General features: G+C 39.2%; 1 protein-coding gene across 1 annotated transcript; it reads right to left on the bottom strand.

Moving 5' to 3' along the window:
* Nucleotides 1–740: 740 nt before the first annotated feature.
* On the bottom strand, nucleotides 741–4,328 carry LOC146393122 (ubiquitin carboxyl-terminal hydrolase 37-like). The gene is made up of 11 exons (XM_084926723.1): nucleotides 4,039–4,328; nucleotides 3,859–3,915; nucleotides 3,627–3,758; nucleotides 3,411–3,534; nucleotides 3,174–3,325; nucleotides 2,969–3,068; nucleotides 2,752–2,828; nucleotides 2,466–2,574; nucleotides 1,799–1,856; nucleotides 1,472–1,629; nucleotides 741–1,385 (listed from the first exon to the last, which is right to left on the bottom strand). The coding sequence occupies exons 1-11, from the start codon at nucleotides 4,191–4,193 to the stop codon at nucleotides 1,380–1,382; spliced, it is 1,128 nt and encodes a 375-aa protein (XP_084782849.1). The 5' UTR covers nucleotides 4,194–4,328; the 3' UTR covers nucleotides 741–1,379.
* Between the last annotated feature and the right edge of the window lie 5,170 nt (nucleotides 4,329–9,498).

Genomic DNA, 9,498 nt, shown 5'->3' with positions numbered 1-9,498 from the left:
AAAAGAAAGTCTTTAGTTCAGCTGTTGTTAACTGATCTTGACTTTGTTGATTAAACGTTGCAAACCTGCCTTCAGTGTGTCCTGTACATGAGGTCATTTAGTACACCACAGCACGGTGAGTTTTTTGAGCTGATGAAGTTCAGCCAAAACAGGAAACATGCAGCAGGAGACAGTAACTTGTTAAAATGTTATAAAAGGTACAATTAAAGATTTTCACCCTTTAATTGATCCAAGGATAAATGTCTAATTTGGTCAAAATTTTATAAGCCATTTCTGGAGAGACTGCAGTGGAAATGTTGTCACTTTTGGACTTTGCTACCTGCAGCTAAACATTTGCAGCTAAATCATTTATTTAAAAGCAGAAGCTGCAACTGATCGAGGGAATATTTGTCTGAAAACTTAAACTGAACTCCAAGGGTACCATTGCTCCAGCTTACCATCTTTACCTGAGTGAATCAGTTTGTTGAACAATCTAAATGATTCAGAAACTTCTGTGACATCAACTTAACTAAGGCTCATTACAAATTTCACAAAACACTGCTGAATACTTTTAATATTTTTTTATTAGTTATTTTTGTTTTTGTTGTTATTTTGATTTTAATAAAACAAAAAAAATAAAGAATTAAATAATTTCTTTATTTTTTAATTTAATTTATTTTACAAATAAATTAATAATAATATTAATAATAATAACAACAAATTAGTGACGTCAGCGTTAACGTCATTAGTTAAAATGACGTTAACGCTGACAGCACTAATTTGTTGTTCCCAGAGAGCAAGCCAAACACTGGTCCAGAAAAGGACGATCTCTAGTAGTGGTGCACTACTAGTAGATTTTGTTTTAACCTCCTAGGACCTGGTGTCCACATATGTGGACATAACATTTTGGGTTGTCTAGACCAAAATACAAAATTTTGCTCTTCAAAAACCTGATATCCACTTATGAGGGAGGACATTACACTGCCACTGTTCAATCGAAATTTAAAATGAACGTCCTCATATGTGGATCTCATTGTTTTGAGAAACAAAAAAAAGATAGTCCGAATCTGATGTCTTTGTTTTTACATCGATCAGGTCCCAATCAACCCAAATGGCACAGAGAAATTAAAAATGCATGCCATGAAAGAGTTCAGGTCTTAGGATGTTAAAAATGTCCCTGCTGATGAGACCAGTGAATGTGGGGCGACGGTGGCAAGAAAAAACTCCCTCCTGGAGGAAGAAATCTTGGGAGGAACCAGGCTCTCTGGGAGGACCCTTCCTCCTGAGGGCAATACTTACCAGTACTTGTCCTCCAGTGTGCGATGGTGGGCTGGGACGACTGCTTTTCCTTCTCAGCATGATGATGACCTTAACTTCCTTCCTTCCTTCCATTTCCTGTTTCAGAACTGAGAATGAAGACAAAACTGGTTAACAAGGTAACAGGACATTTAAAAATTCTCTCACTTCAGGATGAGATGCTGTGTCTTCTTACGTTTCTCTTGTAAAACAGGATGTAGGCCGAGTGCTGCTGTTCCTCACAAGCTGCAGATCCAGTTGTGTGGAGCACCTGTGCGTCATTATAGGTGAGCCAGCGATCTGATGTAGAGTGCTGACTCTCCTCAGGATGGACAGAACTACAGATGTAGTGTCCTGAAATCACATTAAGACAAATGAATCCAACTTCTGGAAGTCAACTGATTCAAGCAAACAGTGATTTTGACTTAGTGCTTCTTAGAACATCAAAAGCTTTTGTGTGTGAGTCCTTCACTGAAAAGTAGCAAGTTTTCATTTTCTGTTTGTAACAAGTCTGTTGTTTTACCTGACTCTGTGCCTCCATAATGACTGATGATGCTGACAAGACTGTAACAGCCACCACCCTGAGAAGGAACAAATCCAAAGAGTGTTAGTTTCATAAAGTCTCACATCAGTGCCATAATTAAGCTGATTTGCTGAGGCTACGTCCACACGAATGCGTTTTCGTTTGAAAACACATCGTTTTCTCTCCGCTTTGACCTCCCGTCCACACTGAGACGGCGTTTTCCTCAAGGAAAAACACAGCATCTTGAAAACGCTCTCGAAAACGCATACATTTGAAAACGGAGCTGTCCCGTCGCAGTGTGGACACTCGAAAACGCAGACTTTCTAAAACGATGACGCATTTTAGTCATGTGATGCAGTCATGTGAGCAATTAAACAAAGATAGCCGAGTGCATTATACAGCAGTTGTTTTGATTGCTCTCAACTTTGACAGCCCTAAAAAAGATTAATATCAGTTTGTACATGCTCCGGATAGCTTTTCTTCAAATTCTGTAATTCTCACTCACTTTTGCGCATGCGCAGGACTGGAACGTAAGCGTTTTCGGCCGTTTCAATGCAGACGCACAACTATTTGAAAATGACTGAAAACGCTAGTGTGGACACGGAGTTTTCAAATCTATCCGGGCTAGTGTGGACGTAGCCTGAGACGTTCTGCAGTCTGTTTTTACCTGATTGGATGGCACCACCAAGTCCCTCTGCAGCCTGACGGGGTCATCCACCTTCTGAATCTTGTAGGTTTGTGTAAAGCCAAACCTCTTCAGATGCAAGATCAGAACTCTGGCAGAAAAGAAAAAAAACACAAACAAGGTAGAAAATAAGAAGAATGAGTGTCAAACACAAACAGAAGATGGGAGAAAACGACTGCTCAAGTATTGTCTCGAAAAACTCTGATATTTGATGCGCCACAGTTTGGAAACCTGGTCAGTCGATCAATTCTGATGTGACCTTACTCACCTTGGCAGTGTATCAAAAGACGACTTCAGTTCTGAGGCCGTCCCTCCACAATCACAGCGAAATTCTATTTCTTGTTCCTGAACAACAGCACAGAGAAAACAGGCTTTATGGTAGAAAGAAATCTCAACATATGCACACACACATACACACAAACACTAACAAAAAAGGTGTGTTAAGATCGCTGACACTACAACTCTATTGGAATTTGTGATCTTACCTTCAAGTATGTCTCTAACATGTTTATAACAGACCCCTCTGGAACCAGGTCAAGAGACAAGCTGGTGAATTCCTCTTGCTGTGATGATTGGTGACCGCAGCTACACATTTCAGGAGTAACGTAGTTAAAGTAAAGATCAGGTAGGTGGAAAAGAGGTATATGAAAATATTGCAACCAGCTCTGCGTTTCTGAAAGACAGGCTTACCTCTTGCATGTCCTCATGTTTTCCATTTTAAAAATGTGATGGTCTTCTACTGGGCAGGTATAACTTTGGCCCAGGAGAGCTGCGTTCCTCTCCAGGTGAGGTGCGAGCCTTTTGACCTCATTGAGGAACAATGTTAGGAATTCATGAGCGTCCTGAAAGAAAAGCAGAGAGATTTAAAACAGTACATCAAAATCAGAAGGTAAAGCAAAAAACGAAATGTCCAAATAGCTGACGCACTTTCTGTGCACTGCCGGTGTATTCAGGAGCTTGATTGCTGAATGCCTTCTTAAAAGCTCTTAGGTGGTGATCTTTAAGGCCATAATCTGTTGACTCATGACAGTCCCTGACATCAATGAGCCTTCTGTAGAAAGGAAAGGGTAAACAGACATTTCTGCTGTTAGATCTCTTTGTTCTTCAGGGTTTTGAAGAAAGTAGAAGGTTGACGTAGCGCACCTTAAGAGCTGAGCTTCTGGATCTGTGCTCCACAAAACCTCCTGACGCCCGATGTCTCTTATGAACTCCTCAATGTTGAGGAGGCTCTGCAGGCAGGAGTTCATGTAGCAGGTGTTTCCGATGTTTGGAAACCTGACACACACGCACAACGTTTACAGTATCAGTGTAAAAGAATTCATTTTCTCCACTTTGACAAAGTGAGCTTTGGTCTTTGTGCACCACGTGTACTCACCCGAAGCAGTCTGTAGTCTCAGTTTGACTTTCTATTATTTTTCCACCGCATGCTACACTGCTCCAAAAAGGTAAAAACACGAACACAAAATTAGGAAAGATGTCAGGATGCTGAGCAGTGTATGTGCATGTATGCATGAGCTTTGAAGTTGAAACATTTTGGAGGACGTCTTTCTCTTACCTGTTAAACACATGCTCCCATCCACTCTCTTGGTCCAGAAGCTCCATAATCCAAGTGTCCCAACTCAGGTCTGCTGGGATCTTTTCCGTGGTGCTTCTTACCTGATATATATATAGGACATAGCTGTGTGCCTCATTGCTCTTAATTGCTCTCATTTAAATGCTTGATGACAGTGACTCTTTCCATAAAACATACCTTCCCGGATTTAAAAAGAGACCAGCGAGACCTTTTTTGTGTCTTCACAGTGTTGCTCTCTGCCTCTGCATCGCTGTCAGTTTGCTGCAGAGGACGAACAAACATAATGTTATTAAAAAAGTAAAGTCACTTAAAATTAACAAGTACAATTTAAAGAGAATGTGCATTTCATATGTTTTGTGTAAAAGCAAACCGAGGAAGAGCAGAAGAAGTGTCTCCATTTTCTCTTCTTTTGACCATTTTCAGGGTTAGCTGGTGTGGCAGCAACAGAAGCATCCGGGATGCTGATGAGGACAAAAGTGTAAATGTTGTGGAAATTTATAAGAAGGAGTACATTTTGCTAATACAGATTGCTAATAAAAATGAATAACTGTAATGGAATACCAACATGAACAAAATCATGTATTTTATACATTTACACTCTACATTTTCAAACACTAATCTCTGCATCCATATAAATAATAGACAAGACTAGAAGTAGTAAAAAAGATGCAAATACACAAGGTGGAAGAAAAATGCCAATAAAAGGGAAATAAAAGAGCTCCAACTAAAGCACTGCTATAAATATCTCCAGCAGCATTAAAGAGTGGCGCATTTCTTTACCTCTGATGAGACGTAGAAGGAATTTCCTTCTCTGCCACGTTTTGTTTGTGTAATTTCTGTTTAGAAACAAGAAAACCAACATCAGTAATGGCATAAAACAAACATACCAAGTGGGTCTCTCCATGAAAAGTGTCCAGTTAGAAAATTTGGTATTATTTCATATTATGTATCACTTTAGTGAGCTGTCAGCTCATGAAGCAGATATATAGGAATATCTTTAAATAAAATAAAAACAATTTATTCATGCTTTAAATTGAGTTTTAAAGTTTGTCCTATGAGATACAAAATCCTTCATTTGGTTCTGATCAAAATTCAGTTTTTACAGAAATCATCCATGAAGCTTCAAAAATGCTTATTCACCATAAAAAATATTTAGAGAAACATCCTGCAAGTCTCTTCGAACTTACCTTTCTGTGAAAAAAAACGTTTAAACATCTTTGAACTTAATTTGAGGACATAGCTGTGTGCTAAATTGCTCTTAATTCTTCTCATTTAACTGTGATGAGTAAATGCTTGATGACAGTGACTCTTTCCATAAAACATACCTTCCAGAATTTAAAAAGAAACCAGCGACACTTTTTTTGTGTCTTCACAGTGTTGCTCTCTGCCTCTGCATCGCTGTCAGTTTGCTGCAGAGGACGAACAAACATACGTTTATTAAAAAAGTAAAGTCACTTTAAATTAACAAGTGCAATTTAAAGAGAATGTGCATTTCATATGTTTTGTGTAAAAGCAAACCGAGGAACAGCAGAGGTGTCTCCATTTTCTCTTCTTCTTTTGAACATTTTCAGCAACAGAAGCATCCGGGATGCTGATGAGGACAAAAGTGTAAATCAAATTCAAAGTGGAAATTTTTAACAAGAAGTACATGCTGGAGATTGCAAATAAAAATGAATAACTGTAATGGAACAAAATCATGTATTTTGTACATTTACACTCTACATTTTCAAACGCTAATCTCTGAATCAATATAAATTATAGACAAGACTAGAAGTAGTAAAAAAGATGTAAATACAAAACACCAATAAAAGGGAAATAAAAGAGCTCCAACTAAAGCACTGCTATAAATATCTCCAGCAGCATTAAAGAGTGGCGCATTTCTTTACCTCTGATGAGACGTAGAAGGAATTTCCTTCTCTGCCACGTTTTGTTTGTGTGATTTCTGTTTAGAAACAAGAAAACCAACATCAGTAATGGCATAAAACAAAGTATATGGTATGAAAATACAAAATCCTTCATTTGGATTCAAAATTCAGTTTTTACAGAAATCATCCAAGAAGCTTCCTTAAAAGTTTCAAAAATGCTTATTTACCATAAGAAAATATTCAGAGAAATGTGCTGCGAGTCTCTTCAAACTTACCTTTCTGTGAAAAAGAAGTTTAAACATCTTTGGACTTAATGCGATCGCAGCGAAAATCTCCTCAGCTTTGCAAAAGTTCAACTGAAAACAAGCAGTCAAAGGTTGTATATTTATAAACTTTCAGCATAGAATGTTCATACCCTGAACAGCAAACATCATCATTATGATGTATGGGGCTAATTTGCATATTTTGGAATGTATGCTCATTTGAACTGTGTGGTACTCGTCTCCAAGCAACTGCTACAAAAACAGGTCAAGTCAAGTGGCTTTTATTGTCATTTTAACCACGTGCAGAGGTACTGTACAGAGTGAAATGAGACAGCGTTCCTCCGAGACCCTGGTGCTATATATGACATATACGGACAAACCCAGGACTACATAAAGTGCAGTGTGCATAAACTGCAAAAATAAACAAGACAAAACAGTGCAAAACTAGACAGAACAGGACGATACAGACACAAGACAATGGAAATGTGCAAAATGCTGAGTATTGTGCAAAAGTAACTTGGTGTCTGTATGTATGTGTGTGTGTGTGAGATACTGCAGATAAGTGCTTGGTAGTGACGTGTGTGAAGGTGTGCGTGTGCCAGTGCAGTCACTGAGTGTTCAGGGGTCTGACGGCTTGTGGGAAGAAACTTTTCCGTAGTTTGGTAGCGAGGGCCCGGATGTTCTGGGACCTCTTTCCAGAAGGCAGCAGGGTGAAGAGTGTGTTTGAAGGCTGTGTGGGGTCCTCCAGCAAGCGGGTGTTATAAGGAGGGGAGAGGGGCTCCAATGATCTTCTCAGCTGCTCTCACAATCCGTTGTAGGGTACTGCGATCCAATGCGCTGCAGTTACCATACCAGACAGTGATGCAGCTACTTAGGATGCTCTCGTTAGTCCCACTGTAAAAGGTGGTGAGAATGGATGGTGGGAGATGGGCTTTCCTCAGCTTCTGCATGAAGTAGAGACGCTGCTGGGCCTTCTTGGTTATGGAGCTGGTGTTGAGGGAGCAGGAGAGGTTCTCCGCCAGGTGGACACCAAGAAATCTGGTCCTCTTCTTGACGACCTCCACAGAGGATCCATTGATCTTAAGTGGGCAGTGATCCCACTGTGCTCTCCTGAAGTCAACAATCTCTTTTGTTTTGTCCACGTTCAGAGACAGGTTGTTGACTCTACACCTCTACAGATGGCCCGCAGTGCAACCCTTCAGCTTCCTAGTAGATGCACCTATATACAAATTTAAAGACCTAGGAGACTTACGTCTCGTCACAGAGTTGTAGCATTCACAACATTTTCAGAAAACTTGACCTTTGAACTTGAGGTCAAGGTCACTGATATTCAAACTGACCCCAGAACTTTAGTAGATGCACCAATGGCATCAATTCAAAATCCTGCCCCTCGTTCTCGAATTATTGTCTTGACCAAGCTGAGTATGCAATTATGAAACAATCATTTTCCATTTTTATTTCACTATCTGTAACTAAGACAAATAAACAGTATTTGGGACACAAGTCACTATTAAAGTGGTTAGTGAGACTCCACATCTGATAACAGTATAACACACTGCTTATTTATGTAAAATTGTCATCAATAAATGTGTTCAAAACAGAAGCTACACTGGCTTTAAAAGTTTTTGTTAACTCTGACTACCTGTCTGCTCTTACCTGTTTCTTTTGCTCTCTGCTGTCTTCATCCTCCATCCAACTCTACAGCTATTGTTAGGGATGACATGATGAAACTGAAGGGTGTCTGGGCACTGAAAAAAGAAGAGAGATTGGATTAGGCTGCAGCTGGCGTGCCATTCTCTCACTTCAGGATGAGATGCTGTGTCTTCTTACGTTTCTCTTGTAAAACAGGATGTAGGCTGAGTGCTGCTGTTCCTCACAAGCTGCAGATCCAGTTGTGTGCAGCACCTGTGCGTCATTATAGGTGAGCCAAGGATCTGATGTAGAGTGTGGACTCTCCTCAGGATGGACAGAACTACAGATGCAGCAGCTGTTTCCGATGTATGGAAACCTGACACACAAACACAAAGTTTACAGTATCAGTGTAAAATAATTCATTTTGTCCAGGTTGAGAAGGTGAGCTTTGGTCCTTGTGCACCACGTGTACTCACCTGAAGCCGTCTGTAGTCTGAATTTTATTTTCCATTATTTATCCACCGCCCAAATGTTTCACTACGCTACTGCGAAAAGGTAAAAACACAAACACACAATTAGACACTGAGCACTGGATGTGCATGTATGCATGAGCTTTGAAGTTTAAACTTTTTTTTTTATCATCAACAATTTTTATTTATTGTGTGGATGCTTTAAGCATCCACACTATTGAGTTCCTCTTAGGACTTCCGTACACTTTTTGGCACTTAACTACTTCTACAATTTTCAGCCGATTTTCACCGTTCAAATTTTAAACTATTCTGCTATTTCTGCTAATGTGTGCTATGTCTTTTGGTATTTTTCACTATTATACTTTTTAAAATATTAAGCTTAATTTGTCCCATTGAAATGAATGGGAAACTTCTGTAATTCTGCTAAAATTTGCTTGTTTTTGAAACTTAACTACTTCCTCATATTTTCACGTAGAACAACCATTCAAACTTTAAAATGTTCTCAAATTATTGGGCTATTCAGGTATAAATCAGCTTTTTCAAATCTTTTACCGTTTTACTTTTATGCCTCTTAAAGTTTTCAGTTGCAAAATTGTGATTTTTCACAAAATACATGCGTTGTTATGGTTGCTATGCACTTGGCTTCCAGTGTGCCACTGAAGGTTTTCAAGTCTTCTCTTCATGTCCGAACAACTCCTTGCTACTTGCTCAATTTTCACTCAACTTCCACAAATTATACATCAAAACGTAGGTATTTTTGCTGGCTTTCCGAAAATGTCACTATCATTGTTGTGGGATTTATAGAATTTTGGCAAATCTCCTCAGACCAACACAAAGTCACAAAACTCTCCATAGAAAGTCAATGGAGAGCTTGTTCAAAATCACCGCTTGATTTCTGTAATGAGAGGCATATTCGAATCGTCATATCTCCTTAACGAAGCAAAGTTAAGACATAAGGCTTGTCCCAGTATATCTTCAGACACTCCTGACGCTCACAATTCAAGAATTATTTTCTCACCTATTACCGTTCTGAAATGAGTTAGACTTGTTTGAGGGTAGGAAATTCGTCCTTCGCTCAGATTTCTTCAGATTTCAAACTCTGGAAATGAACCACTTTTTTCTCTCGTCATATCTTTTTAATGGATTTCCACAGAGACCTGAAAATTTCCATGATTGTTCACCAAAGCCTGCTGTCTCTTATGGTGAAAGAAT

Source organism: Perissodus microlepis, chromosome 1 (genome assembly GCF_051167445.1).
Source record: "Perissodus microlepis isolate ML-2025 ecotype Zambia chromosome 1, ASM5116744v1, whole genome shotgun sequence".
NCBI lineage: Eukaryota > Metazoa > Chordata > Actinopteri > Cichliformes > Cichlidae > Perissodus > Perissodus microlepis.
The sequence above is the reverse complement of the archived record's forward strand: the minus strand, read 5'-3'. Positions and strand labels throughout refer to the sequence as shown.

Excerpts from the sequence above, each read along its gene's own strand:
- LOC146393122 (XM_084926723.1), bottom strand. The coding sequence starts at position 4,193 with ATGAGAGCAATTAAGAGCAATGAGGCACACAGCTATGTCCTATATATA. Across the intron at positions 3,069-3,173 it reads AACATGAGGACATGCAAGAG|CTGCGGTCACCAATCATCAC; the intron begins GTAAGCCTGTCT and ends TGAAATGTGTAG. Across the intron at positions 2,575-2,751 it reads TCTTTTGATACACTGCCAAG|AGTTCTGATCTTGCATCTGA; the intron begins GTGAGTAAGGTC and ends CTTTTCTGCCAG.